Source organism: Colletotrichum destructivum, chromosome 3, assembly GCF_034447905.1.
Source record: "Colletotrichum destructivum chromosome 3, complete sequence".
Lineage (NCBI taxonomy): Eukaryota > Fungi > Ascomycota > Sordariomycetes > Glomerellales > Glomerellaceae > Colletotrichum > Colletotrichum destructivum.
In genome coordinates, this window is record NC_085898.1 from 2,106,928 (window position 1) to 2,134,769 (window position 27,842).

Sequence of the window (27,842 nt, forward strand, 5' to 3'; positions counted from 1 at the left end):
CTTCAGCCCGAGGCAATGGACGGCGGCGCGGGCGGGGTGGATTCCCTCGTCTTGCCCTCCTTGGCCTCGGCCTTGAGCTCGCTGTCAAAGATGTCGACAGCTAGGCTCGCGTCGACAAAGTCCTCGAGCTCCTCGGTGACGGTCTTGAGCTTCTCCTTGACGGCGATGGCGCCCTCGAAGCCGACGATGTGCCTCGCGGGCGGGTTCTCGTGGCCGCCGATGGCGGTCAGGGCGTGCACGGTCTCGAGGACGAGGCGGTCCGTGGCGGCGGGCGACAGCTTCGGGTAACGGACCTGGACCTCGTCCGTCTCGTTGGGGTCCGGCACGGCGGTGTCGGGGTTCATGTTGAGGACGTTGCCGAGCATGTCGCGGATGCTCGGGGCTGGGTTGACGTCGGAGTCGTACCAGGGCAGCTGGGGCGCGAAGATGATCTTGTTGGTGAGGGATTGGATCTCCTTGTTGGGCTGGACGATGGTGACCTTGATGTTGAAGGGGGCGATCTCGTAGGCGAGCGAGTCGCAGAAGCCCTCGAGCGCCCAGATGGCCGAGGTGTAGATAGGCATGCCGGGGGTGCCGATGTGACCACCCGTGCTGGAGAGGATCATGATATGCCCCGTGTGCTGGGATCGGAGGAGGGGAAGGGCGGCCTTGATGAAGTTGACCTGGGAGAAGAAGATGGTCTCGAACTGGTCGCGGACGAGGTTCTGGGCCAGGGGGCTCGTGGAGAGCTCCTCGACGCTTCCCACGACGGCTGTCGGAGAAGGATTATTTGTTGTCAGCGTTTTTGTAACCGCATGGTTAACGATGATCGAAAGAGAGAGAGATGGGTACCTTCAGATCTACAACACAGCAGAATGTCGATCCGGCCGAATACCTGGACGGCCTCGGCGACGGCGGCGCCGCACTGGCCCATGACGCGCCCGTCGCAGCGGATGCCACGTATCCTGTCCTTCCAGCCCTCGCGGTCCCTGCGGGTGCTCTTGCACTCGTTGACGAGCTCGCGGAACTCGGCGCTGCGGCCCTCGTCCTCGATCTCGCTCGGCGGCAGGCAGGCGACGACGTAGTCGCCGTGGGCGAGCAGCAGCCTGATGAGCCGGATGATGAGCGGTGAGAGCGCGGTGGTCAGGAACCACGTCCTCGGCGAGTTGTGCGTCGCTTTTCACGTGGGCTTTAGCACTTATGTGTGTGTGTGTGTGTGTGTGTGTTGGATTCACTGGGGAAAGATAAGACTGTACCCGGGCGGGGTGGCTACTCACGGAAAGACGGCGCGGGGATGGAGTGCTTCGCCGGCGCCGGCGCCGCCTCCGATCCCCCCTTCCGATCCGCCATGTCCGGCGAGACTTCTGAAAGATCCTCGTCCCTTTACGCGTCGAGAGTCCACGAATCAGTAAACCTGATCTCACATAAACCTCAACAACGAGAACATGACAAAGAGCAGAGACATGTATGGACGGTGATGCGGTGGATAATAACACGTGGGGTTGTTATGTAGGTAGGTCGGTACAGAGTACCTAGGTAAAGAAGGCAGGTGTTGGGTGGAAGGGAACCTTTCAATATTGCATCAGGCGGCTGGAGTGGGGGAGGCAGCGAGGGAGGAATGATACAAAGCAGCGGGCAGAATGTCAGGAACGAGAAGGAAGAGAAAGAGAGAGGGATATTAATACATTATCTTATCAACGGCTTGTCTAACAGGAGGCTGACACGGGGGTGGCGATCTCAATGGCAAGGGGCACGTTCAGGAGAAGCTAGCAGTAGCAGACGTGCCATTAAGGTTGCATCGAACTTTTGGGGGCTGGTAGGCAATCTGCAACAGGGCCTAGAGGGCGTCGATCCAGGGGGGGATAAGGGATGTGGGTTTTCCGGTTGTTGTTTACGGGGGGTTTGGATGGACGAGAATGATGACGGACGCGGTCGAGAAGACGACGAGAAACACGCCATAGGGAAAAAGGACCCCAAGGCCGCCCCTCCCCCCCGCCTCCCCCCGCCCATCCGACCGCGACCTGGCACGGATCTCAGCGCCCCAAGCGACCCAAGTGCCCCACTACGGGGCCACCGCGACGGCATTGGCAAAGCCCCCAAGGCCCCACGTCGCTGGGAAATCCGGGGGAATCGACTCCTCCACCCATCCACCCATCCACCCACGTCATTTTGACTCCAGCACCGGCACTTCTTAACGAGGTTTGCTCGTCTGGAATAGCGGATTTTCCTTCTTCTTATTCCTTTCCCTCTTCTTCTTCTCCTCCTCCTCCTTCTCCTCCCTGGCACCATCGCTCGAAGCAGCTCTAGCTTCATGGGGTGGTTCATCGTCACATTGTGGAATGATCACACAAGACTCGGCAACTCTGGCTGAAGAATGTATACACTTGTCCTTATAATGCGGTAAAGTGGCTTTGTTCGTCTGTCCTACCAGCTAAAAATGCTGTTTTGATTGGAGGCGTAATAATGCGCTGCCATGTTGACAAGCTGAGAATCTAAGATCCAATATATATATCACATAACGGTTTCAACCCATCAAGCTATCGTGATACATGTTGGACTACCGCTATCGTTTCGATGTTGTTCCCGTTAACGAAGAACTCGTGTCCCTGAAGCCGCCCCGACCCACATCCCATATCTGTGTTACTGTGTTCTTGTCGAGGACTGTATCGGCCATGGGCGAAATCTTCTGGCAGATGGGTGTCTCCGGATCCTTCCACATTGGACGGTACGGAAACCAGCTTGCCACGCGAGTTTGCATGATGCGAGGCGAGCATGCTAAGAAAGGTGGCCTTGCTTGATCCTGTCCAGTGCTATGTTCGCACAATCACCCGCTTCAGTGTTGTCCCTCCTCTTCACGTGGCAGAAGAGGACCTCGACGCCTCGGTCGTTCAATCGAGAAACCCAGCGTAGCAGAAGGCGGAAAAGGTTGGCGTTCACCACCGTAGTGCCCTTTGCCGCTCGATACCCGTTCTTCTCCCACCGGAAGACCCACTCGGTCATGCCCTTGACCAGATATTCCGAGTCGTCGTTGATGACGACCTGTGTAAGCTTTGTGCCCTGTACTCTGGCTTCCTGTATGTCGAGGGCATTTATCAGGCCATAGTAGCCCGCTCGCAACTCGGCAATCTGGTTGGTCGGGCTCGATTCATCCAAGACGAGGCTCATGTTGTACAGTGAATCTTCCCCAACATAGACCCCGACGGCGGCTATGGCGTTTGCCGTGCCGTTGCCCTGGCAGGCGCCATCAACGGCAATGACAATGCAGTTTGTGTGGGATGGGAACCGGCCGCAGGCGGGACGGGTCCCCCAGACCGCAAGAAAGAAAGACCCAGGGGCCGTGGTGGTGGAGCTCGATGGAACGGAGATCAGTGCCTTGCGGGCGGAAGTTCATTGCCGGGTCGAATTTGCGTTCCTCTTGCCATGGGAGGCCGTGGATCTTCGCGTTGTGGTGGGTGGATGACATCCTGACAATTAAGCATTCTGCAGGCAAGGGTTACGTCCTGGAGTCGCCTATGCCCCCTCGTAACATCGTCAGGTATTCTGGTGGTAGCGGCAACCAACTCGGCGAGGCTCGGCCCATCCCCAATGGAAACCCAGTTTCAGTTCAAGAACACCAAACCCATCGGCTTCTCGCGAATTGGCGCTCCCACAAACCATCATCCTTGGGCAAATATCCCATCTCCTCCCGCACCATATCAGACAGAAAGGCGACGCAGGCTACGGAATCCCAGTACCATTGGAACATGCAGTTGATGGCCTTGGACAGCTCGGCGCTGCTCGTTTTGTCGATGCAACATCTGATGATCCACACGTAACGTAGCCTCTTCGTCTTTGCGGGACGGGCCATCTGCACCATCTTGTCGAACCTGGATGGCTGGCGCAGCCTCTTGGCCTTCGCGGCAGAGCTTTCTTTGCCCGACCGACGCCAACAGTGTCTCGAGGGACGTAAAAGCTTCGCGCTTGCCTTCGCACTCGTGCAGCCAGCAGCGGTCTTGAAACGAGACCTCGTCTTTCCCTACGTGCGGGAGAGCGTCGCATATTCTGGTATGTTTTCGTCGAAAAACTCCTCCAGATGGAGTATGTCACTATTGACGAGTCTCTATAGTGACGAAGTTCGGAGTGAGAATTTTTGGAAAAGATGGGCGTACATGACAGAACAACTTGGAAAGCAAGGCCCGTTGGCAGGCGGACTTCAGAATTAGCATGCACAAGAGACCATCACCCTGAACTGAGAAGCGCAGCACCACGTCATGAGGGGAGAAGGGCGTGATAAACATGAAGCCATCTGGTACACCACCTATGTACCGGCCAATGAGCACGTGTTAGAACGACGTCTCGCGCATAATCAGATACAAGATTCATTTCTCACTGTGCTACCAAACTCCAACAAATGCTACAATACGCAAGATGTGCAACGCCGAGGAACGCAAAAGGGGCATGTGTCTATGTCTTGAAAACCCAACGCTGAAGGCGATGCTGGACTGGTGACCGCGCCCTACGTCGTCTAGACGAATTCTAATCAAACAAGGTGTATCTCGGGTTACCCGGCGCCTGTCTATTGCTCTCTTGGTAAGACGGAGGCGGCTGCGCCTGGGTATGAGTGTGGGCCTGCGGCTGCGAGGGTGGCGGCGGGAGGGCGGCGGGAGGAGCAGAAGCGGCCTGCTGAGTCCACTGTGTCGCCTTGACAACCATCTTGGCGAAGTACTGCTGGATGAAGGATTCCCTGTGAAGCGTCAGCACGTGCCCAGGCAGCCGAAAAGATATATATGACTTACGTATAGTAGCTATGGTCTGAATTATGAGGCTGGACCAGATTGTGCGCCAGCTCGTGAGCTAGAACAACCCACCACCACACGCCCGCCTCGGCCTTTGCCTCGCCGGACTGCTTTCCGTTCGACTTGTTTGTATGCAACTGCAGGAAGAAGCGCAGATTGCAGAAGATGCTGCCGCTGCTGTTGAATGCAATTGTGGAGCCAGACTCGTCGTAGAAGATGTGAAGAACCCGCGGAGAGAGCGAGTAAACGCTGGCAACGTCGGTGAGCAGAGAGGCAAAGGCATTGATGGAACCGTGGTAGATCGAGAGGAACAGGTCCGGCTCCATCGACAAGGTCCTGGAGACGAAGACCTTCATTCCGTTGGACGCCTCAGCCGCGAAAACAATATTCTGCGCTGGAGTGCTGTCACAGTACGTGGCCTGTTCCTTGACCTCGTTCACGCTCGGTGGCGAGAACACGCTGTCAGAGTCATGCGCCCTGGTAGAGTTAATGGCGTTCAGCAAGTTTTGTTCGACGGTCGCCGGGTTCGTCACGCGGCCATCGTCCTTGGGCTTCTGCGTACTGCTGCCGGATTGGTTCCCAACGCCTTGCGGCTGGCTCTGGGGTGGCTTGTCGATGAACTTCTGGAGCTGGTCTTCCGCCTCGTCGTTCCCCGAGGTGTCGAGCCCAAAACGGCGCGAGAGATTTGAGAAAAGGCCCTTGCCCTTCCATGACTGCTGAGGAGGAGGCAGCTTGTGCGAGTCATCCGGGCTGTCGTTTGTGAAGGAACCCGGCATGATGGGCTCGGGAGTTCTGGTCGACTGCCGGGCGGCCTCGGCAGCCTTGGCTTGCTGGCCCCATTCTTGCTGCTTCTCCTGAATCCGCATCTGCTCGGCTTCCAGCGCCTTCCGACGCTCCTCCTCGGCAAATCGCGCCTCGGCGGCCTTGGCTCGCAGAATACGGTCGACGTTATAACCTCGGGCTCGTAAGCCGTAAAGGTCGAGGGTAAGGAAGGGCTCGAAAAAGAGATAAGCCTGCTGGTTCGGCCGCGACAGGAGGAGCTGGCAGATGGCCTGGCCGACCTGGTACATATCAGGCTGTCCTTCCGCTACGACATACAGGATCCAGCTCGACCCCGACTGAGCGCTGGCGGCGGATCTCTTCTCCGTGTGCGAGTGCCCATGACCCTGGAGCGAGCGACGGAGTGCGACGGAGCGAACGAGCTCGACTTGCAAGCTCTTCTCCAGCCACTTGAAATCGCGCTTGATGTAGTCCCGTCGGTACTTCGAGTACTCGTGGAGGAAAATCTTGGAGCGCTCAAGGACGTGCTTTCGCAGTGCGGCTGCCCGGTCCTGGTTGTTAACGTGGGGACCAATCCTCACCTCTTCTCCCACGAGCGAGCTCAGTGTCGAGGCGCCGAGTTGGCGGTAGAATTCCTCGAGAACTTCCTCTTCAGGCGCGGTCATCAAGTAGTCCTTGAACAAGCGGTAGCTGATGATATCGTCCAGAATGACAATGCGATTAGCCGCGGCAAGCTGGTACTGCTTAATAGGCGCATCGTCGTCATCAACATCAACAAGCTTATCCTTGGATGGCGGCGGTGCAATTTCCTTGGCGGCAAGCAGGAAAGGAGATGACTTCATCTTCTTCATCAAGTCCTTGTCTCGCTTCAGAGTCGACATGTTCTCAGCCAATGACTTCAGCAGAGCGAGGTACTTATCCGGGCTCTGAAGTATGTTGAGAAGGCGAGCAGGCTCGCTGCAAGCAAGGTGTGCGATCTCCGTTTTGGTAGGCTCGTTCTTGGCGCCGCACTTGAAAAGGAAAGTATTGGCGTTTGCCCCGAAGTCGACAAAGTCGAAGATGTCGCCGTATGTCGCAGACGTGCCCAAGTAGGACCGCCTGGGGCTGATGTGGATGGTGTAGGAACCAGTCTTCTCGCTGGTTGAGCTGCCACCAGGAGATTTTCTTGTCACGGGGACGATGGGTGCATCCCGCAGCTGGGATAAGCTGCCTTCGCCGAGATCACCGATGCGCATGGCAAAGTACTCAAAGAGAGTTATCGCCGCCTGTCGATCCTGAGGCGGCTTGGCCAGCAAGCGGGAGACACACTCAGCGATGGGCGGGTCTCTCGCCACGCCAAATTTGTTAGCGTGAACATGAAAATCCCTCTTAAGGATATCGAAGCCCAGAATGGCGGCACGTTCGTTCGTGAAACAAGCTGAGGGCATGACCAGCCGGGTGTCGTTTTGGAGAGGCAAGAAAGCCTTGCGACTATCGGTGAGGTTGAATGCTCCGTAGCCATTGAGGTGATGGTTTGTGATGAAGTAGGCCATTGCGGATGCTCTCAGTTCCGCATCCTTGGAAGACATCATGTTGACCATCTCCGTGACGGAAGGGTATGGCCGCAACCCCAAGGTCGACAGGAAACGGCCCTCGTGGCTGTTTGGCCTGTAACTCCCAGGCGGCCCGGGCCATTGCAAGACAGGCAGCTTGAGAGCTCTCAGTGTGTCCTGGGGCTCGAACAACTCCGAAACCTTGTACAACTCGGTGGTGCCTTTGGTGGGCTCAGCGGCTTTTGGCCCGGCTTCCGCGGGACAGAAACGGGTTTCCATGAGCTTCTTCATGTCGGCAGCCGGTATGTCGTCCTTGACAGAGGCAAGGTACTTGATGAGCTCCATGTGGCTCCATCTCTGGGCACCGCCCTCGGCCGAAGGGCTCAGAAGCCGAGAGAAAATGGTGTCAAGGTCGACGGTCTTGCGCACCCCGATGGCTGAAAGAAACTTGTCCCTCAAGCCCTGGCAGCCCTGGATAGTGGGCAGGTCGTCGAAGAGCTTGACCGTGGGGAAGAAGGAGTCGGTCGGCTTCTTCATACCAGTCTTTGTCGGCATGACGGTGTGGGCCTGAAGAAGGGTGACAACCGTCCCCTTGGAATTTTGGCTGATGTTGTCCCAATTCTTGGACAGCACCGTCAGAACCTGGACTGCGAACTTGGGAGACTTTTTCAGGTTCTGTTCGTCGGGTCTGCTGGAACCGAACTCAAGCAAGTACCGCAGCCAAGGCACGATCTCAAGAGCCTCCCAGCCGAGAGCCTGTAACTCGAGGGCCGAACAGCCGCTGGTGTATGCCATAGGGATAGTGCTCGGCGGGATGGGCAGATTCGCTGGAATCTTGTTGGCTGCTTGGTAGTTCGTGATGGAACCGAGCGCAATGATATCGCCTTGGTCCCTACCATCCTCGCTGACGGTCGCGACAGCGACATCGAGGAGGCGAGCTTTGCTGGGAGGATCCAGCTCTCCGCTGAGGGCCTTCTTTCCAGCCCAAGTGATGAAGTTGATGAGTTGCTCCTTGTTCATGGCCTTCGTTTCCAGCTCTGTCCGAACATCGTCCACAGTGATGGGGCTGATGAGGCCAAAGTCCATCAGTTTCCTCACGAAAGAGTTTTCCATGAGCTCTCGAGGCACGACAGGAATGGTGTCGACAAACTTGCTTAGCTCGTCGGACCCAAGTCGCACCTTAGTGCTGGACAGAACACCCCGGGACGAAAAGACCTCGATGGATGCCTTTTTGAAAGCCGTCCAAAACGCTTCCTCGATGATCTGGGAAACCTGACCGCTTGGTGTGGAATCAGTGAAAGAAAACGTCTTGAGAATGTGAAGTGCTTCGGGCAACAGTTTGGCAAGGTCCTCCGCCGGGATCTTGGTCCCGGCTCCAACCAACTTCCTAATCTTGGAGTCTAGGTCCCCCATCTCGTTGATGAACGCAAGTCTTGTCATGATGCCAGCCGCTCGGAGCATCTCGACATTCCATGTCCTGACCCATCGTGCATTGAGGTCGATCGCCTCACGCTCGACCGTGGGGATTACGGACTGCGCGGAGATGTGCATACCAGCACCGGTTGTCTGAGTCGTGGGAAACCCGATGAAGATGCGGCCTCCTGGCTTCTTGCTGGGCAGCACTGAAGCGAAGATATCCACAGACTTGGAGACGGTGTCGGAGCGTGAGCTCTCCGAAGCCATGGTTTCGTCGTAAGAGGATGTGAGAATGGCCAGCTTCGTTGTCTTTGGTGGTGGTTTCTTGGTTGCACGCTCCAACTCAGTGGCGAAGGATGTCGACACGCTGGTCTTGACCCAGGCGGTTGTGACACGGAGGAAAATTGTCGACGTGGAGATTTTGGTGACATCCTCGCTGATCTCTTCCTGAGCCGCTGTTTCCTCTCTCTTGGCAGTAATTTGTGAAGCGGTGGATGTCAGTCTCGAGAAGAAGCTCCGTAACGATGGGACTTCGGCCCCGAGACCGTACTGGTCGGACTTGGACGTTGTCGTGGCTTTCGGCTTCCAGCCAGCGGCGATCATGACGGCTGCGTCGATCTGCGTGCTGGTCCGCTCGACAGAGTTGACCTTCATCAGGCCCTCTCTCGTCCGTGTTTCGACGTCTCTCGGAATGGGCACATCGAGGCTGGGCGACGTCTTCTTGTGAAGATCCAGAATCTTGTAATCGTCTATCCAAAACTCGACATGCTGCAGAGCAACAAAGGTCAAGCTCGTGGCGAGAAACTGGCTAACGGACAGGAGGTTCGGTAGAGGCGTAGTGGAGTTGCGGTAGTCGAGGACAAAGGTGGTATCGGAGCTGGTCTGGTCCGCAGGCAGGGTGGACTTTTTGGTGAATAGGGCGTTCCCTTTCCAGTAGAACGCCATAGCCTCGTTGCCGGAGCTCACGAACGGCTCCTCGCAGTCGGCGAAGACACTGTAGAACCCAACACCAAACGCACCAATCTTTGTCTCATCAGGGTTTCCCTCTGCAATCCTCTTCAATCTTCCCCAATCCGTCTTGGTGAAAGGCTGGCCATCGTTCGCCACGACCAGGCGGCGGAGTGTGTGGTTTGCAATGACATGCTTGAGGAGTTCGGAGCGGTTCGTGGTGGCGGGGAGCGCGACTGAAGTCGAAGGGAGCGTCTCCCACTTGACCTTGACGGTCGTTGCTTGGGCGTCGGCGGCGTTTTGAATCAACTCTCGCAGTGTTGTCCATTCACCCGAGTATCTGGCAAGGACCTTGTCGATCAAGGCACGGGTATCGACAGTGACGGCTTCTTCATCTTCGCCGCCCTGCATAGCAGCAGCTTTCAGCCGTGAGTAGTCCATCGTTGGGGGGTATTTCTCGGTAGGGTTACGATGCGCATGCGTTCATTGTCGGGCAAAGTCCAGTGTCGAGGATTCCTGCTAAACCAGACGCAAGGAATGAGGCACGAGTGGCTCTTATAGATCCAAGGCAGCCGTGAGGGTGACGGCAATACTGATGTCAGGCGGAGAGGGCGAGGTGTACGTGGTGGGTTGTGGAAGGGTCGGAGGTACGGCAGCAAAGGTAGGTAAGGTAGGTATTCAATGAGGTGGTGGCGATGCACCTCGAGGTCGGTCAGTTGTTGTTGATGGAGAAGGGTGAAGAAGGCTGAAACGCGACCCAACGTTTCGTTCAGGCAAAAACAATAGATCCAAGGCAGACGAAGAACAAAAGATACACGCAGAAAACAGGAGCGAGGTAAATGGTGAGGCCGAGGTGAAGTGGGCAGACACTGTGATGTTCAGCTAGCTAGCTACCTGTTCTGGGGAGTGAGGAATCGGAAACCGCGAGGTCTTTGACGCCGTCAGGGGAATCGCTCCACAATGTCACGCCGCTCTTTCAGCGTCACAGTGCAGCCATCCGCGGGGAGCCGAGGGCCGTTTTAGCCTCCTTGCCCCCTAAAACGCGTCCGGTTGGAAAGAGTTGGGCGCCTGGCCACTTCAAGGCTGCCGCATTGCGTGCACATCCCATCGATTACCCACCGAACCCGGCAATATTGCCCCGAATTGGACCAATCATATAGTACATTGATAAGAGGCTGATTAACGTTATCGCCACCCCCCACCGGTACTGGACCCTGCATCTCTCATTCTCCAATTCTTGTTTGACCTCTTGGTCTTTGCGAGTGACAAAAATGCCGGATGTCGTCGTTTCACCACCCAGGGCAATCTCCCTAAAGCACCGTGAAAGAAACTGTCAAGCAACCCGGGAGAGACATTCTGAAGGTGTTATATTTTGACCGTCAACGATAATCCGATCTTGGATTCCTTGCGGCGACATCGTGTCAACCCCACAGGCTAAGTCATGAACTGCGCCATCACAGCGTACCTCAGACAAAACAGCAAACATTTGAAGATGGAAATACTCTCTTCGTTATGCAACCGCAGAAGAAGAAGAAAAATACAATATGGCTAATCATTTCCATTCCGCATCAAAGGCGCCAATCAACTATTACAATGTTTTTACTTGGAAGATCTATGTTACAACATCTGCTGCTGGTTCGTTCCACCAGCTTAGCCACGCTCGCTTGTGCATTTGGAAATCGCAATTCTCTCATGTAGTTGCCTACTTGGCCATGACATCGACGTATCGGCCGCCCTTCTTCGCTTTCTTGGCTCCCGGCTTGCGCGGGCCTGCCGCACTGATCAAGTCATCGATGCTGCTGGCATTGCTCATACTCGTTGCTGGCCGGCTCGGGGGTCCGGCGAGAGGCCCACCAGTGCTTGTGCTCGACACTGATCGTATCAAGCTAGACGGCCGCGACGCTCCCGGAGGCACACTGAGGCTCTCCTGGGATGGCGCTTTGCCTAGTGCCGGTCCCGGCGGGCCTCCGGGTGGCGCGCTTGCCCGACCCATCGGCGGTGTCATGGTGCGAGGTGGCGGCGGCGTTCCCGCGTTGGATCTCGGGGCTCCCTTCGGCGGCGGCGGCGTCGCCGTCTTCGCCGGGGTGGCATCCGCACCCCCCTTCTTGTTTACCCAGCGCTTCAGGTCGGGGTCGTACACAAAGCTGCTAGATTCACCAAGGTTGGCCTTGACAGGTTTGTTACCCTGCTGAGGGTCGGGGCTGGCTTCCTTCTTGCCGCCGAACCAGCTGGTGAAGCCCCATCCCTTCTTTTGCTGTTGCTGAGCTGCTGCTGCTCGCTTAGCTGTGTTTAGTGTTAGCGAACCTGCCGCCTCCGTTGTACGTTCTTAGTGCTTACCGTCTTCCTCCGCCGCCTTCTTAAACATTTCCTCATTCTCCTTGTCCTTGTCCGATTTACTCTTGTCCTGAGATTTCAGCGCCTTGAGAGCGGGGATATCATCATCGTCATCGTCGTCCATGAAGCTTTTTGGCTTTGGCTTGTGCTCCGTGGCTTCGTCGTCATTGCCAGGTTCGGGGTTGTACGAGGGTGGTTCGTAGCCGTAGGGCTGATAAGTGGGGGGCTCGTAGCCGCCAGCGCCGCCGGATTCCCCAGCGTGTGTCTCCGTCTCGTCATTGGGTGTCAAGGCCGGCGGCTCATATCCGTACGAAGGCGGCTGGTAGCCTGAGCTAGCCGGGTTTGGCTGCTGATTGTTCTCTGTCGGCTCTTGGGGACGGTATTCATCTGCCGCGACAGCAGGGGTATGGCTTGCGCCATAGGGCTCATATCCCTGGTACGTCGACTTTGTCGGCGATTGTATGGTGGGAGACATGGTAGATGCGCCCGGTTGTATCTGAGCAGAAGCAGTGGTATCTTGGCCGTTACCGTAGCCAAGTGGCGTGTAACTCTGCGACGGCGCTGCCGGTGTTTGAGGGATGTACCCGCCGTTTGTGTGGCCAGGCTGTGAATCCATCGACGTTCGAGGTTCGTACGCACTGCGGGAGTACTCGTTGGATGACCGTCCGACTGAGGCTGGGCCCGGTGTGTATCCGGAGCCGGGCTCATAAGAGCTGGAAAGCGCCGGCGTTTGAGATGCGGCAGGCGCATATCGGGACGCGGCCCTTGTCACTGGTAGCGGAACCGCAGCAGGAGGGGAGCCGACAGGGAAACTTGGAGCACCGGCTCCGTAGATGGGTTCAAAGTTCGACACAGATGGCGATCGACTGATGGTTGGCGTGCCTCCTGCCAACCGAGCAAACGGTCCGGATTCCACACCGCCCTCCGCGGATGCCCCTGCAGCAGAGCCATCATTCTCGTCGCCAGCAACAAACTTATTGAAGCGGCTCCAGACTGTATCTGAGACTTTGTTCATGCTTGGTTTAGTGATCCAAGATGATGATTCTTCCTTGGGCGCCTGCTTAAGTCTCGTCCTGAGATTCTCTACAGCTGTCTCCAGGATCGGATGATGGTAGGGCGATCTTTTGGTCTGGGCGTTGATGGACGTGGCAAGCGCCTCGCAGTATTGCAACGCTTTGTCACGGAGGCCGTACTCGGCCAGTGTCATGGCATGCTGGAGCTTGTATGCAGCCAAGTGCGGCACGCCCGCGGACAAAGTTGAGCCACCTGCCAGTGACAGGCCATACTCGTAAACTTCGCTCAACAGCAGTGCCTCGGTTTCCTTTGCGAACTGTTCACCCTGAGTCTTGTGATCCGCTCCGACAAGCACGAAGTTGGAGGCTGCATCGTCCAGACCCCCAAAGACGGTGGTTTTCCTAGCAAAGAGGAAGCAGATATGCGCAGCTTCGGCTCGTCCGTACGAGGACAACAAACTGCCCAGGGCATTCAGCGCACGAACATCCTCGTGGCTTCTGTTGCTCAGGACCAATCCCAGGGTCTCGCGCCATTTGTCGAGTCCTTCGGTTGCATCCTTCGTCGGCCCGGTAGACGAGGTTGTGTTGACGAGCTGGAAACCAGCGCGGGCGTGAGCGGGCACCAGTTCATCGACGCAGTCGTCATGGTTCCCAGAGAGCACCTTATACAGCGCAGCGACGGACTCGTTGTTGTGTCCAGGATAGTTGACCTCTTTCCTGACAAATTCCTGTGCCACTTGTTTGTACAGATCCTGGGACACAGTGTTGGAGATCAACATGGCGTGTCCCCAGAGTCGTTTGTCGGCTGCAACCCAAACCGCCTTTTCGCGGTCACCAACCAGCAAGTGTTTTCGAATCTGATTCATCACGGATGAATCCACGGCATCAGCCTTCATCTGAGTCGAGGAAGATTCTTGGAGTGCATCGACGCCGCTGACACCAGCACCGTAGCCTGTTGTTGTTGTTGCGCCTTCAGCCTCATCGATGCCGAGGCCAGGAGCCAGCACATCCCTGACGGCCTTGTCAACCGCGGCATTGCCTTCCAAGACGCCATCGTGTTCGACAAAGACTCTGAGAATTTTCCACAGTAGAACCCTCTCAATGATACGCTTGTGCTCGTGCGACAACTGGGTTTGGAAGGAAATATCGGGCAGCTCTTTCTCAAGGGTTTCTATCCCCGCAGTCAGCCAGGCTACTGTTTCCTTTTTCTTCGACTTGCCACGCAGAGGTCCGGGGAACTTTGCCAGTCTCTCTTCGAGCGGCTGGATGTCCTTGACATGTTTCACGTGGACTTCTCCCGGGCTGCGGATGATCATCGGGGCTGTTGAGCCCATGCTGTAACGCGGCACATTCTTGGGGAACGAGGTGATGATGGTTCCGCCAACACCCCACGAGATGATCGGTGCGCCTTTCCATCGTTGGAGGGGGTCGTTTTCGCGGCCATCGGTCGGCGCAACCAAGTTCAGACTCTGAGACGTTCCCCGAGGGCGGGGCACCGAAGCCTGCGCCGACTGAAACGCTCGCGCTGCGCGAGGCGATGTTGGACTTTGGACTGAAGCTGGCCGAGGCACGGGTTGAGACGACGGGCGCGCCTCATGGGAGGATACTGGCGACTGCGTGTAGGACCTTTGGGGTGGTGCAAACCTGTTGTCTGGCGGCGAATCGTGGAGGGCGGCTTGCGGTAGGTAGCCAGAGGTTGACCTCTTGGGAGGAGACAAAGTCGAGCTCATAGGAGGGGCATAGGACGGCGGGGGCGTCTGCCTTGCTGCCGCCGGTGGCGCGGGGCTATAGCGAGATTCTGCAGGGACGCCATTGGCAGATTGACTTGGCTGCGAAGACTTCGACTCGTCCTCTTCCTCGACCTCACGCGTCGTCGGGAGCGATGGCACTCGGCGAGGCTCAAGACTGTAGCTCGACCTACGATCGGGTTGCGCATGGTCGCCATTGTTTGCCGGCGCCTCGCGCGAGACCTCAAAGTGAGCCAGGGGGCTGGATGTCCTGGGCAAGTGCGGCAAAACAGTGGGAGACGCAGTAGCTGAGTGGAAAGCGGGGACGGGAGGCCTTGCCCCTGTCGGCGCTGGCGAGTATCTGCTTGAAGAGGTCGGACGACTGGCTCCATTGGTCGCCGGCGCTGATGGAGGGGCAGGCGAGTACCTGGCGTTGCTCGGAATGCCAGGGACTTGCTGCTGTGCCGATTGAGGGGCATAGGGGTTGACGCGCTCGCCAGGCACCAAGTTCGGAATACCCCCGGATGCCGAGCGGGACATACCAGGGGGCGAGAGCATGGGCGGCGACAAAGGCGACGGAGCAAGTTGAGCCTGCGTTGAGGGCTGGAGAGGCTCGGGAGGGCCAGCCAGAGAAGGCGAGGAAACACGATAGCTCTGTCGCGAAGCAGACCGAGGCTTGGAAGCCACAGGCAGCTCCTCGAAGAAGCTGTCCTTGTTTCGGAGAGTCGGAGCCCCTTTATTTCCTGCCAGAGGAGGCTGTACAGATTGGCTCGACCTTGCGGGCGGGGTACTAGAAAGAGCAGGTCCCGGCGGGGGCGGGGGCGTATGAGCCTTCATGCCGGAGCTTCTTGGAGGAGCTAGTACCGGCCCAGTCGAAGAGCTTCGAGGGAGCTGCTGCATGCTGGCCCTTTTCTTTGGAACAACCACTTCCATAGGAAGATCATACGGAGATGTGTAGCCGCCTTTGGATTGGGCCGCGAAACTCTGTGCTTTTGGAGGCTCAGGACGCGTCTGTTGGACGGTGTGAAGGGCAGCTGACTGTGTGCGCTGAGCGTCGTATGGAGCCACAGGCACAAACGGTGTAGCTGGCGCTTGGGGTTGGTATGGAGATGATACCGCCTGCGTGCTTGGAGCGTAAGGAGACGAGGCAGCTTGCTGAGGTACGGCAGCAGGCGTGTATCGCCCCTGCTGGCTGGCGGGCTGGACCTGAGAGGGCGCCGCGGGGAGAGAATGAGGAGGTTGAGGTTCATCGTCGTCCTCAAGAAAGCCTTCGTCGTCGCTTCCAAAGAATGCAGAGGGATCTACTGGCTTGGACTCGTCGTTTGTGTCGTCGAGCAGAAAGTCCTCACCATCATCGTCCGCAAAAGCTTCTTCCCACTTGGCGGCGAGATCATCCGTTGGCTTTGCTTCTGTATCCTCAAGCTGTGCAAACTCTGGGGTTGCCTCCAGACCATCCGTTGTGTCCGTTGGCTGGGTCTCGGCCGCCGCATCATTCTCGTCGTCATTGTTCTTCTTCTCGTCCTTATTCTCGTTGTCGCCCTCCGCCTCGTCCTCGTCCTCTTCAAGCATCTCTCCTAACATGTCGACTTTGGAAAGTGTAGTTGTGTCCATGTCACCCATGACTTGGATCGTAGACTTGCGCTCCAATGGCTGGTTCCCGGCAAAGTCTGGGAAGTCGTCATTGCCGGAGCTCTGGACCTGACTGAAGAAATCATCGTCGCCGGTTGCCTCCTCCTCGAAGCCAGCCAGGATCTGCGAGGGTTGCGAGCTCCCCCCGTTTGTTTCCGCGTGGGGAATCAACGGAACTCCTTCTTCGTACCGCGAACCAAGATTTTCTTCTTCGGTGAAAGTCGCGTCGCGACCAACGTAGTGTTGTTCATCGTCGCGGGTTTCTTCGTCGCCGAATCCACCATCAAATCCAGTCGCATCATGATTCATTTCTTCGCGGGCGCCAGTGTCGAAATGCTCGGGCGCGCTCTCAATCTCATTGATTAGATCCTCGGCTTGGTTGGACGGAAGGGGCTGCTCCGTGCCAGGGACTGGGACAGTAGTGGATGCTCCGGAAACAGGCGGCACAGGTGGGAACGAATTGGTTCTGTCACTAGGCGGCATGAACTTGAAAGGATCTGTATCGGTTCGAGGAAGAGTCCACTCGGCGTCGTGGTCATCATCCCAGTTAAATTCGTGGGAAACGGTCCTGGTGAATGAGTTGTTGCTGGTGTGACCCAGCACAGGTGCAGCTGGCTTGGATCCCTCGGCGACAGTACGTGGCTCCGGGGCAGCCCTCTCTGCCGCCGGAGGAAGAGGGGATGGAGATGTCGGCCCAGGCTCCGCGGTTGCGTTCATATCGGCAACTTTCTCGGTGGCCGCGTCAGATTCGACTGGGACGTCTATCACCTCTCGGTCAAAGACAGGCCAATCGTCAGTGGCATCTTCCTCGGGGGCCTCTGCGAGCCAGGGGCTAGTCTCTTGTCCTGACTCTTCCTCCAGCTGGTTCACTTGTTGCGTTGGCATTAAAGGCTCGGCATCTTGGGCGACTTGAGTTGGGGCGAGGGCTGGGGGTGGTGAGGCGTCGAGGTTTGCGCGCGAGGGTGCATCGCCACCGGCATCGTTGGGCATGAAAGCCGGATGCCACGAGGCGTTCGCGGTCTCAGAGGACATGGTGTGTCGGCTAATTAGGTCGGTTCATGCGGGTTTTCGATGTGACGAGGTCAAAGGCTCGGGAAACAGCTACGTCGGGATTGTCAGCACAAGACCAAGGATGAGCGAGTCCAGGGGATCTGGCGTCGACTCGACGCGACGCCGACGTAGCCCAGGTAGGAAATGCAAAGGAACATCCATCACAGGGGAATAAACATACATATACATATGAAACAGAGGTCTAGATAGAATACACAACGACAAGCTCCATGCTGAACTGAAGATGAGGAGTTGGTGGGTCGAATGCGAAGGTCAGACGTGAAGGTGGTCTTTTTTTTTGCTGGTCGGGGGAGGAAAGTCTAATGAGCCAAAACCGATGGAATATGAGGTGGCCCGAACTTCGAAGACACCAAGGACTAGAGGTGCAACTGTAACTGCAAGCTGGCAGGTACGATAAGGGTATGGCGTGGCGCGATGCAAGTGGCATGTATCTCTCCTAGCAACCGAAGGGCCTGGGTACATCCCGTCATCTGCAAGTTTGCGGCCTGTTTTAGCATGGGTCTCCCCTAAAATCCATGAGTCTGTCTGTCGTTGAGGCGGCGTCCTGGGCAGGAATGGCCTATCCAGTCAGAGAAGTCAGAGACTGATTCCGTCATTCCGTGTCCAGAAGGGTACCCACCATGGTCGCACCGTGCACGGCCTTTCGGCTGCACCGGAGACCCGAGGATCCTCCGGGTATCGAAGCAGACAGAATGCTTCACTGGGTGTCAACTTGGGACCGACATGTTGTTACTTTATCACACGACATGGTTATGTAGCTGAAACTACACAAAACGACTCGGTTTTTGAAATAGTACTGAGATTATGTAGGTAACAGGTTGCGTGTGTGTATATATGGAGGATTCTAGAATAGGGAATCATTGATACTCACATACGAATGTATCTACACTCTGCTGTGTAGCTAGGTACCTACCTGGTAACCAATCTGATGTGATAATGTTTGGTCGCAGTGCTGTAGGACATTGAGTGATAGAGAGCCGCCAGCAGCCTAGGTATTTACCTGACTACCTTACCTGAGGAAGCTTGGCAAGCTCCCCGCTAGCTGCCGCACAGCTGATCGCCACGTCCAAAGTGTACCCGCTGACATGTTCAGGCAGGCGAATTTACAGCATGCTCAGAGGCCACGCGGCTGCCTCCGTCACATAAAGCGCCTCCCCGTACCTCCCCTGAACGGATAGGTACCGTAGCACGTCCACCTAGTTGGATCCGTTCAGCCGTTCCAGGCGACCTTATCCAAGCCTCCAAGCCTCTCGGCACTGCTTGCGACAACCCATTACTTGTCCAAAACACCACATCTCTTGAAGATACACAACACTTATTCTTGCGGGATATCAGCACCGTCATCGTGCCTGGACGTTCCAGCTCACACACCCGAGCGTCTGCGCCGTCCGTCGACTCGACCCCCCCCCGACGCTATCCGATGCAGCTCCTTGATCAAAGGCAGCACAGGCATATGCGACCGAACTCTATCGCGACTTCCCACTCCACGGCATCCGCCTAAAGACTTGTTGATTTGCATACATATCCTCCTCCCAATGTGGGCGGGATGCCTTCCCAACCTTCATACCGTTCCGCGGATCCGCCAGGCTCCCCGGGGAATGATTCTGATTCAGACCTCGATCTCGACATTCAGGAGCTCGATCCTGCGACCACAACCACCGAACGCAGTTCTGGCCTCATCCGGCACGACCGCCTATCCACCGAGCACCGATCACCACGTATAGCACTGCGGAATCTTCGCATGGGGGGCTCACGCCGCGCTGGGCAGAAGGCCAGGGGATACGGCGAACTCGGCCAGAACCGCGACGACGCCAGCGAGGATGCCCAAGCACTTCTCGGCGAACCCGGAGGCTCTTCGTCGCGGTATAGAGACGGAAACCCAGGCGCAGGCTCGGATGATGATTCGCCTCTCCTCCCCGGCGGCTCGCCTCCCAGGCGCCGCTCCTTCGCCGGAGATAGGTTCGAGCGCCTCACTTCCAGCCTACGACTCCCTAGCTTTATGTCCAATTCGGGCACCCAAGAAGCCGCCAAGGACGATGGGCAAGACCAAGACGAGGATGACCCGTCGAGCTCCCGTCTCGTTGCCGTAGGGTCATCGCAGGCGACAAGATTCCCTCCGAACCTCATATCCAACGCCAAGTACACGGCGCTCACCTTCCTGCCCGTCACACTATACAACGAATTCTCGTTCTTCTTCAACATGTACTTTTTGCTGGTGGCCCTATCCCAGGCCATCCCCGCCCTACGAATCGGCTACCTCACGACATATGTTGCACCGCTGGCCTTTGTGCTGGTGATTACCATGGGAAAGGAGGCTTACGACGATATCGAGAGGAGGAGGAGGGATAATGAGGCGAATGCGGAGGCGTATACAGTCTTGGTGTTCGAAGAGCCTGGTCGGGGGATGGTTTCTGGGCAACGGTCTCACAAGAGGCTCAAGTCGGATTCCCTGAGGAAAAAGGGCAAAAACACGGTCAACAACCGAGACAGACTATCGGATATTCGAGAGGAAGAAGAGCGGGCCGAAGGAGACGGGCCTGTCGCAGAGCCGTCCTCGTTTGTCCGCGAAGTCGGTCGAAAGTCGCGCGACCTCAAGGTTGGCGATGTCCTCAAGTTGAGCAAGGGGCAAAGAGTCCCCGCCGACGTGGTGATTCTGAAGTGCATCACCTCAGAGACGACCAATGCATCGCCCGTCATGGAGACAATCATGGAAGAAGAATCGTTGCTGGTAAATACGGACGAAGAGCCCGGGAACGTAAAGTTGCCAACAAAGGGCAAAGAAGTTGAGAGCAACGACAACGGCGGCGCAACTGGCGAGACTTTCATCAGAACTGACCAACTGGACGGAGAAACAGACTGGAAGCTGCGGCTGGCATCGCCCTTATCGCAAACCCTGCCCACGGAGGAGTTTGTTCGTCTCCGTGTCACGGGAGGTAAGCCGGATAGAAAGGTGAACGAGTTCTTGGGTACAGTCGAGCTACTACCCAGCAGACGAGACGCCCAAGATCAACAGGGAGCACTCGACGGAGACGATGGAACATCGGCCCCTTTGTCGATAGACAACACAGCTTGGGCGAACACCGTCATCGCCTCCAACGCCACCACGCTCGCAGTCATCATGTACACTGGACCTCAGACGAGATCGGCGCTGTCGACCGCTCCCTCGCGATCGAAGACCGGTCTCCTGGAGTACGAAATCAACTCCTTGACCAAGATTCTGTGTGCCCTGACCTTGGCACTCTCTATTATTCTTGTGGCCTTGGAAGGCTTCGGCAACACCGAGGGCAACGTCTGGTACATCAAAATCATGCGATTCTTGATCCTTTTCTCGACCATTGTACCCATCAGTCTGCGCGTCAATCTCGACATGGGTAAGAGCGCGTACTCCTGGTTCATCCAACGCGACCCTGGTATTCCCGGGGCCGTTGTTCGAACGAGCACGATCCCCGAAGACCTGGGCAGAATCGAGTATCTGCTCAGTGACAAGACTGGCACCTTGACACAGAACGAGATGGAGATGAAGAAAATTCACGTCGGCACGGTTTCCTACGCCAACGAGGCCATGGATGAGGTCACGTCGTATGTCAAGCAAGGCTTCCATATTCAACCGACCACCGACCCTTCGTCGCAGACGATGTTGATCACCCCTTCGTCGACGTTCGCAAACTCGACCAACGTCGGAGCGACCCGTACGAGAAGAGAGATCGGGTCCCGTGTGCGAGACGTAGTCCTTGCTCTAGCGTTGTGCCACAACGTGACGCCGACGACGGAGGAGGAAGACGGAAAGACCGTGGTCTCGTACCAGGCGTCTTCTCCGGACGAAATTGCCATCGTCCGTTGGACCGAGTCTGTTGGCCTCCGCCTCGCCTATCGGGACCGTACAAGCATGGTCCTCGAGTCAACCGAAAACGGCCGCGAGATTGTCCGTGTGCGCATCCTTGACGTCTTCCCTTTCACGTCCGAAGGAAAGCGCATGGGCATTGTCGTTCAGTTCTTTGAGCAGGCCCAGTCAGCAGCACCGAATCTTGCCGATAGCGAGATTTGGTTCTACCAAAAAGGTGCTGATACGGTCATGAGCCCCATAGTCGCCGAGAACGACTGGCTCGACGAGGAAACATCCAACATGGCTCGGGAGGGTCTCCGCACACTCGTGGTCGGACGCAAACGTCTATCGTACGAACAGTACAAAGAGTTCACCGGAAGCTATCAGGCAGCTTCGCTAGCCATCGCCGGCCGCGATGCCGGCATGCAGCGTGTCGTAGCTCAGTACCTCGAGCGCGACCTGGAACTTCTCGGCGTCACCGGCGTCGAGGACAAGCTTCAGAAAGACGTCAAACCATCGCTGGAGCTGTTGAGGAATGCCGGCATCAAGATCTGGATGTTGACTGGTGACAAGGTCGAGACGGCACGCTGTGTCGCCGTGAGCTCCAAGCTGGTCGCCCGTGGCCAGTACATCTACACCGTATCCAAGCTTAAGAAGAAGGACAATGCGCAGGACCACCTCGACTTCCTCCGGGGAAAGACGGACTCCTGCCTCCTGATAGACGGCGAGAGTCTGGCTCTGTTTCTGACCCATTTCCGGATTGAATTCGTGTCCGTTGCCGTACAGCTCCCGACTGTTGTTGCTTGCCGGTGCTCCCCGACGCAGAAGGCGGAGATTGCGAAGCTGATCAAAGAGTACACCAAGAAACGCGTCTGCTGTATCGGTGACGGCGGCAACGATGTTTCAATGATCCAGGCGGCGGACGTCGGTGTTGGTATCGTGGGCAAGGAGGGTCGCCAGGCCAGTTTGGCGGCCGATTTCTCGATCGAGCAGTTCTTCCACTTGACCAAACTCCTGGTCTGGCACGGACGAAACAGCTACAAGCGTAGCGCCAAGCTTGCCCAATTTGTCATCCATCGCGGGCTGATCATTGCCGTCTGCCAGACCATGTACAGCATCGCCATCAAATTCGAGCCTGAAGGTCTTTACAAGGTGTGTTTCTCGCGACCAGCCTACGGATCTTTTGTTTCCCTTTCTGACCACCAACTAACTATCTAGAACTGGCTTCTCGTGGGATACTCCACCGTGTACACCGCGTTCCCTGTTCTCTCGCTCGTCCTCGACAAGGACGTAGACGAGAACCTGGCTAACCTCTATCCCGAACTGTACAAGGAGCTCACCTCCGGGCGGTCACTGTCTTATCGGACCTTCTTCGTCTGGGTTGCCGTTTCAATCTATCAAGGCTGCACCATCCAAGGGCTCTCGCAGATCCTCACAGAAGTCGAGGGGCCCAAGATGGTGGCCGTATCGTACACCGTGCTGGTGCTCAACGAGCTCCTCATGGTTGCCATTGAAATCACGACGTGGCATCCCGTCATGATCATCTCCATCGTCGGCACCTTTGTCGTCTTCGTGGGCTCTGTGCCGTTCCTGGGCGACTATTTTGACCTCCAATTCATCATTACACTGTGAGAAGCCCCCTTCTGTTTTGCATGCACCACCCATTAACCGTGACCCAGGGGGTTCATCTGGCGCGTTCTCGCCATCGCGGCCATATCGCTCATCCCGCCTTACGCGGTGAAGCTCATCAGGAGGACGATGAAGCCACCCTCGTACAGGAAAGTGCAGAGCACGTAGAGAGCATAATCGCCACCATCATCATCATGATCACCATCATCATCTTCACCATTATCATCATCAGCGTGCTTGGTCGTGGGATCTTCTTTCGTATCTATCTTACAAAAAGGGCGTCTGGGGGAGTCGGCCCCGGTTCGCGGCCACAGAGGCTGCCGCGTTTGCATTGTTAGGCGGAGTTGCTGGGCTGGGATCTTTACTTTGTATGAAATATATTTGGATTGGGCCATCGACAGCTTCCAGAGTTAGACAGCGCTTATCGATTTCGAGTCTGTTCGGACAGTCTATCATGCTCTCGTGTGTCTCCTTTTGGCATCGCACATGCGGTGCCTTTCTTCGTATGTTGTACAAAGTGTTTCTCATACCAACGATTCCTCTTACAGCTTGAGGACGATCCAGTCCTTCAGGGTGTTGGGGTTCTTCCTCTGCAGCGCGCCCAGAATGCCGCCCACAGGGCCCTGCAGCTGCCCGCCATCCCGCCACACCTTGGCTCCCGCGTAGACCTCGACGAAGCCCTCGGGCCCGGACACCACGAACACGTTCTTGCCCGGCGCCGCCGACGTCGCGGAGGAGGAGCACGCGCAGTCGCTCTGCCGGAACAGGCCCCGCTTCCCGGCGTTGGGCGCACCGTCCATCATGCCGAGGTGCGCCGTCTGCGAGTGGAACCGGCACCCTTCGACGGCGTGCGTCGTCTCGGGACCGCCCGGGCGGCACGTGAGGGACGCGGCCAGGTCCGAGTCACGGACGGCGGTGCCCTCCTGGTCGACCACGACGCGCACATCGAGCCTGTCGCCGTACTTATCCTTCAACGCCAGGAGCTCCCTGCTGACGGGCGAAGGGTCCTCGGTTCCCAGGGTCAGCGCCTCGTCCCGGATGCCGGACCGGGATCCGGGGCCCTCCGACGAGCGTCCTGAAAAGGGGTTCCAGCTCCAGCTCCAGCTCCAGTTCCACCGCGACGATGACGAAGACGACGGCGACAACGACGAAATCGTCGGAGACGAGCTCCCGCCGCCCCGGTGAATCTCGTCGCGGCTACGCACGGCCCAGAATATGGTCATCGACGGCGCCTGGGGCAGCGGGAGCACGGCGTGGGCAGCCTGCAGGGCGCTGGCGATGCCCGTGCCGCCCGCGAGGAACACGACGCGGTCGCCCCGTCCGCCGAGGCGCGAGCCCAGGTCGAACTCGCCATGCGGGCCGCGGAGCTCGACCGTGTCCCCCGCAATGGCGCCGTCCGGAGAAGGCGGCGACAGGCGGCTGAGATACGTCGACACCTCGCCGCCTCGTACGGCGCGGACGTACAGCCTCAGCGTGTCGTCCTCGTCTGCTGCCGCGTCCGGCGGGGGAGGAAGGGGCGTGTATTCCCGCGCGACCTGGATCTGGGGCTGCTTGACCTCGACGCACCACAGATCAAAGACGTTCCAGAGGGAGGCGACGCTGGGGAGCTTGTTTGCGGGGGCTTTGAGGGTCAGGATGAAGGAGGTCGGAGAGACCTGTTCGCGGGCGACGACGGCGAAGGGGACGAACCTGCGGGCAGACCCGAGGACAGTCTGCTCGGCCGGGTCGGCGGAGGCGGGCGTGGAGGGGAAGAGCCATTGGGAGTCCCAGGCGACGCCGGCCACCGCGAGGAGGACGAGGAGGGGGAGGTACCGAGGGCTTATGAAGGATGCCTCTTTAGACGTGTGATGGGCGGGTTTGGCGGTAGTCGTGGAATGGAGGCGGCGGCTAGCCACCGGAGCCGGGGCCGGGATCGGGGTGGTGGCGGTGGTGGTGAGTGTGTTTTGCACAGATTGCAAGCGACGGGGTGCGAAAGATGTGCGCCTGGCCTGCCAACTGTGAAATTGCCTCGGCATGCGGCTGCAGTGCGCCAATGTTGTCGGTGTTATGGACCGGGATGTAGCTGCGGCGGCGGAGGTTGCACGGAGCTGGTGACGCTGGATGCGGGCGACGGACCGGCCGGCCGCACCCGTGGCGGAAGCCAGTGCGGAAGACGTCATTCTGGGATGAGGCCTGGGTTTCCAAGGCTCAATCTTTGTTGCAGCCCGGAGACATTTTCTTATTGTTTTTTTGTTTTTTTGCGAAGGCGCTTCGATGCGTACAAAGTCGATGATGCTGATGAGAGCTGCAAGAGGGCTGGCTGGCTGGCTGGCTACTTTGGCGCAACAGAGGAGATGCGCACGGTCACGTGAGTCGAACACGGCAGGAACCTCCAATGTCACTCAACCCGAACGACATTTCCAATCAATGGTATTTTCAGCAGTCGCAATGAGTTCTGTTCGGTCAAATTCTCTCGAGTTTATACAGATTGGTAAGAAAATTTCGTAAGCAGTGTGCTGGAGTTGGATTTGGTGAGAATTGTTTGAGTGCCGGGTGCGAGTGTCGAGGATGACGATGCCCAAGACGATTCGATCAGTGCACATGCCTGCAACAGATAACTTGAAGCCTCACAATGACCGAAGTCTTCATTTCTTTTTCACAGTTTGAGTATACTGTGAGAAATTTTCTCTCGGAACTCGAAGCATTGGCTCGTCCCTTGACATACGCCTGATCGTCAGTCCTATTCACCTGTGCTGTGTAACGTCTGAGAACTCGTGCTGTTCCCGCAAACGCATCAAAGCGACTCCGTTTCATTCAGATGGCTGGTGAGACCGAAATTCGACACATCGTCCGGAATCAAGCACCAAGCACCTCGGAATCAGCCCGCCGTAGCGCACTAAACCGAGTCCCTGCCGGCGGATGGACTGTTGAGGCTACTTGTGGTTAGAGAGCACTGTGAGACGGAAGCAAAAAACTGCGTCCCAGACCGCAACTATGTGCATTTGACCCCCTCTACACTGTGTCTCCCGCTGAGCTTCCAAATACTCTAGGGGACGATGTCCCGTCCCGTCCATCTTACAAGTACCTCTTACACATCCAACCCGTCCTGAACGAACAAGATATATCCCCTCCCCTCTCACAGTCTCAAAATCTTTCGGTTCTCGTCGATACCCCCGCGGAACATATCTGCAATCACTCGGCCGCCGAGGACCGTCTCCTTGACGATGCCCTCGACGTGCTTCGGCTCGACCCTGCCGTACCAGATCCCCTTCCCGGCGAGCGGGTGCTTCTCGCCGCTGGTCATCCGCAAGCCCGGCGGAATGTACACGATGACGTTCCCCGCAAACTTGTGACCGCCGATGTGGCTAATCAACCCGACCCTGGCTGCCATCTCCCCGTCGCCGCCCTCCTTCTTCTTCTCCTTCTCCTTCTGTCCCTCCGGCGCAGCGATCCTTCCCTTCTCCTCGCCGCTCTCGTCGACCTCCACGGGGCCCCTGGCGACGGCAACCCCGGACCCCTCGAGCCTCCTCTCGAACTCCTCCCGCAGCACGGGGCCCATGACGCCGCACCGCATATCCCGCCCGCCGTGCCCGCAGATCAGCACCAGCACGTCGGTGACGTCCCGCACCCCGTACAGCAGCGGCCGGTAGGCGGCCTCGCGCGTCAGCCGGTCGCGGTGGATCGGCGACAGGCCGTCGTGCATCGGGTGCAGCTTCTCCGGGAGCAGGTACCCCTTGGCGAGCGCCTGGACGCTGTCGAAGCTCACGCGCGGCAGGAACGGCACGTACTTGAAGCTCGGCAGGAGGTAGGCGCTCGTCGTCTGCAGCTCGCTCCGCCGAGGCGTGGACGAGGGGAACGAGGCGTTGAGGACCGAGATGTTGTGCCATGGCTGCCGTGCCGGGCGACGTTCACTTACCGTCAGCCAGTCTGTTCACACACAAACACACACACACGCTTTCTCTCCCTCTTTCTCTCATCTTGGGTGGCTTGTATGGCAGGGGATTTCATCATAGTCCTTCTCATTTCATTTTCTTCCCGATTGTTCTTCTTTAACGGAAACTCCTGTGAGCATGAGAGGGCCTTTTCCCAAACGTATACACTCGTATATACATCGGGATCAACCAGGGAGGGGGATGAGTGTAAAAGAAAGAATCAAGAAACCGGGGAACAGGCCGACGACTCAAGCGTCAAGACCAAAAAAAAAACTCTAAAAACTCACATCGCTATACGTGCCACCGCGCCCAAACAGCTCTTTCAGGTCCGCCGCAAGGTTGTCCCCGCTGTTCTCCTCCTCGATGCGCGACGCCCAGTCGTCCCGCCCCGTGCACGCGAGCACCTGCTCGGCGTACGCCGACACGACGCCGTTGAGCGGGGCCGTACGGTCGATGTCGAGACCGTCCGGCATGGCCGGTGTGGCGGCGCACTCGCACGTGGGCGAGGGACACGTCGGCACAAGCTCGAACGGCGGCGGCGGGGCCGACGGCCGGGGCCGGGATTGCGGTCTTGGTTTTGACGACGACGACGACGACGACGACGACGATAATGAGGATGACGAGAACGCTCTTGCGGTGGAGGAAGATGAGCACGATGACGCCGACGAGGTGGTGGAGAGTCGCGGGTTCACCAGACGCCACCCTCTCGCAAGGCGCGAAATGGCTCTCGGTGCGGAATACATCCTTGGCAGCACACGATTTTTTTTGTCAAACTGTTTTCCCCCTCTCCTTGTCCTACTTTCCCTCTGTCTGCGTGTCTGGCTACAACGACCGTGTGCCGTTGCGTTGAATATTCGGGGATCGGATACACGTCTTGACGACGTCACCAAGACAGATTTGTGTCCCGCGTATAGGGAGACAAATTAAAAGTGGAGGGGCGGGGGGTGGGGGGGTGGTTTGCTGCGAAAGGATGCAAACACACGCGCGCATAAACCCATGCGAAGAAAGGATCGGCTGGATTGGTAATTGTCAATCAGTAATTGCCTGTTCCTCCTCGGTAGTAGTGCACAGTATCCGCAAAAGATAAGGTAAGGAATGTTGTTGGCGAGAAAGAGTGGATCTGGATCACGGAGCCTCGCACGGCGGACTTTGCAACGGCCCCGGCGCCGACCGGGAGTTAGACGGACACAGCAGGATGCCGATGCCTAGGTCCCTGGCCACAGGCTGGGAACGAACGGAGTGTTATGTAATCATCCTCTCATCTTGACCGGCCCC

The 27,842-nt window shown here is 57.5% G+C and overlaps 8 protein-coding genes across 8 annotated transcripts; 1 reads left to right on the plus strand and 7 right to left on the minus strand.

Annotated features, from left to right (window-relative positions):
* Position 1: 1 nt before the first annotated feature.
* CDEST_04724 (Putative short-chain dehydrogenase/reductase SDR, NAD(P)-binding domain superfamily) lies at positions 2-1,898 on the minus strand. The gene is made up of 3 exons (XM_062920883.1): positions 1,257-1,898; positions 832-1,155; positions 2-751 (listed from the first exon to the last, which is right to left on the minus strand). Exons 1-3 carry the CDS (start codon positions 1,327-1,329, stop codon positions 3-5), a joined length of 1,146 nt encoding a protein of 381 aa, XP_062776934.1. The 5' UTR covers positions 1,330-1,898; the 3' UTR covers position 2.
* An 856-nt stretch (positions 1,899-2,754) lies between these two features.
* Positions 2,755-3,442, minus strand: CDEST_04725 (Putative ribonuclease H domain-containing protein; the record flags this gene model as incomplete). Its single annotated transcript, XM_062920884.1, has 2 exons — positions 2,755-3,210; positions 3,263-3,442. The coding sequence occupies 2 exons, from the start codon at positions 3,440-3,442 to the stop codon at positions 2,755-2,757; spliced, it is 636 nt and encodes a 211-aa protein (XP_062776935.1).
* A 141-nt stretch (positions 3,443-3,583) lies between these two features.
* On the minus strand, positions 3,584-3,835 carry CDEST_04726 (uncharacterized protein; the record flags this gene model as incomplete). The annotated part of the gene is made up of 1 exon (XM_062920885.1): positions 3,584-3,835. One exon carries the CDS (start codon positions 3,833-3,835, stop codon positions 3,584-3,586), a length of 252 nt encoding a protein of 83 aa, XP_062776936.1.
* Positions 3,836-4,110: 275 nt separating this feature from the next.
* Positions 4,111-10,321, minus strand: CDEST_04727 (Putative histidine kinase/HSP90-like ATPase superfamily). Its single transcript, XM_062920886.1, has 2 exons — positions 4,755-10,321; positions 4,111-4,702 (listed from the first exon to the last, which is right to left on the minus strand). The coding sequence occupies exons 1-2, from the start codon at positions 9,869-9,871 to the stop codon at positions 4,495-4,497; spliced, it is 5,325 nt and encodes a 1,774-aa protein (XP_062776937.1). The 5' UTR covers positions 9,872-10,321; the 3' UTR covers positions 4,111-4,494.
* Positions 10,322-10,976: 655 nt separating this feature from the next.
* CDEST_04728 (Putative COPII coat assembly protein, Sec16) lies at positions 10,977-17,599 on the minus strand. Its single transcript, XM_062920887.1, has 3 exons — positions 17,365-17,599; positions 11,768-17,234; positions 10,977-11,713 (listed from the first exon to the last, which is right to left on the minus strand). Exons 2-3 carry the CDS (start codon positions 17,163-17,165, stop codon positions 11,133-11,135), a joined length of 5,979 nt encoding a protein of 1,992 aa, XP_062776938.1. The 5' UTR covers positions 17,166-17,234; positions 17,365-17,599; the 3' UTR covers positions 10,977-11,132.
* Positions 17,600-18,396: 797 nt separating this feature from the next.
* Positions 18,397-23,196, plus strand: CDEST_04729 (Putative P-type ATPase, HAD superfamily, P-type ATPase, transmembrane domain superfamily). The gene is made up of 3 exons (XM_062920888.1): positions 18,397-22,179; positions 22,246-22,655; positions 22,707-23,196. The coding sequence occupies exons 1-3, from the start codon at positions 18,751-18,753 to the stop codon at positions 22,822-22,824; spliced, it is 3,957 nt and encodes a 1,318-aa protein (XP_062776939.1). The 5' UTR covers positions 18,397-18,750; the 3' UTR covers positions 22,825-23,196.
* A 1-nt stretch (position 23,197) lies between these two features.
* On the minus strand, positions 23,198-24,921 carry CDEST_04730 (Putative NADH:cytochrome b5 reductase, FAD-binding domain, ferredoxin reductase-type). Its single transcript, XM_062920889.1, has one exon. It carries the CDS (start codon positions 24,813-24,815, stop codon positions 23,199-23,201), a length of 1,617 nt encoding a protein of 538 aa, XP_062776940.1. The 5' UTR covers positions 24,816-24,921; the 3' UTR covers position 23,198.
* Positions 24,922-25,561: 640 nt separating this feature from the next.
* CDEST_04731 (Putative thioredoxin-like ferredoxin, Thioredoxin-like superfamily) lies at positions 25,562-27,668 on the minus strand. Its single transcript, XM_062920890.1, has 2 exons — positions 26,855-27,668; positions 25,562-26,524 (listed from the first exon to the last, which is right to left on the minus strand). The coding sequence occupies exons 1-2, from the start codon at positions 27,308-27,310 to the stop codon at positions 25,772-25,774; spliced, it is 1,209 nt and encodes a 402-aa protein (XP_062776941.1). The 5' UTR covers positions 27,311-27,668; the 3' UTR covers positions 25,562-25,771.
* Between the last annotated feature and the right edge of the window lie 174 nt (positions 27,669-27,842).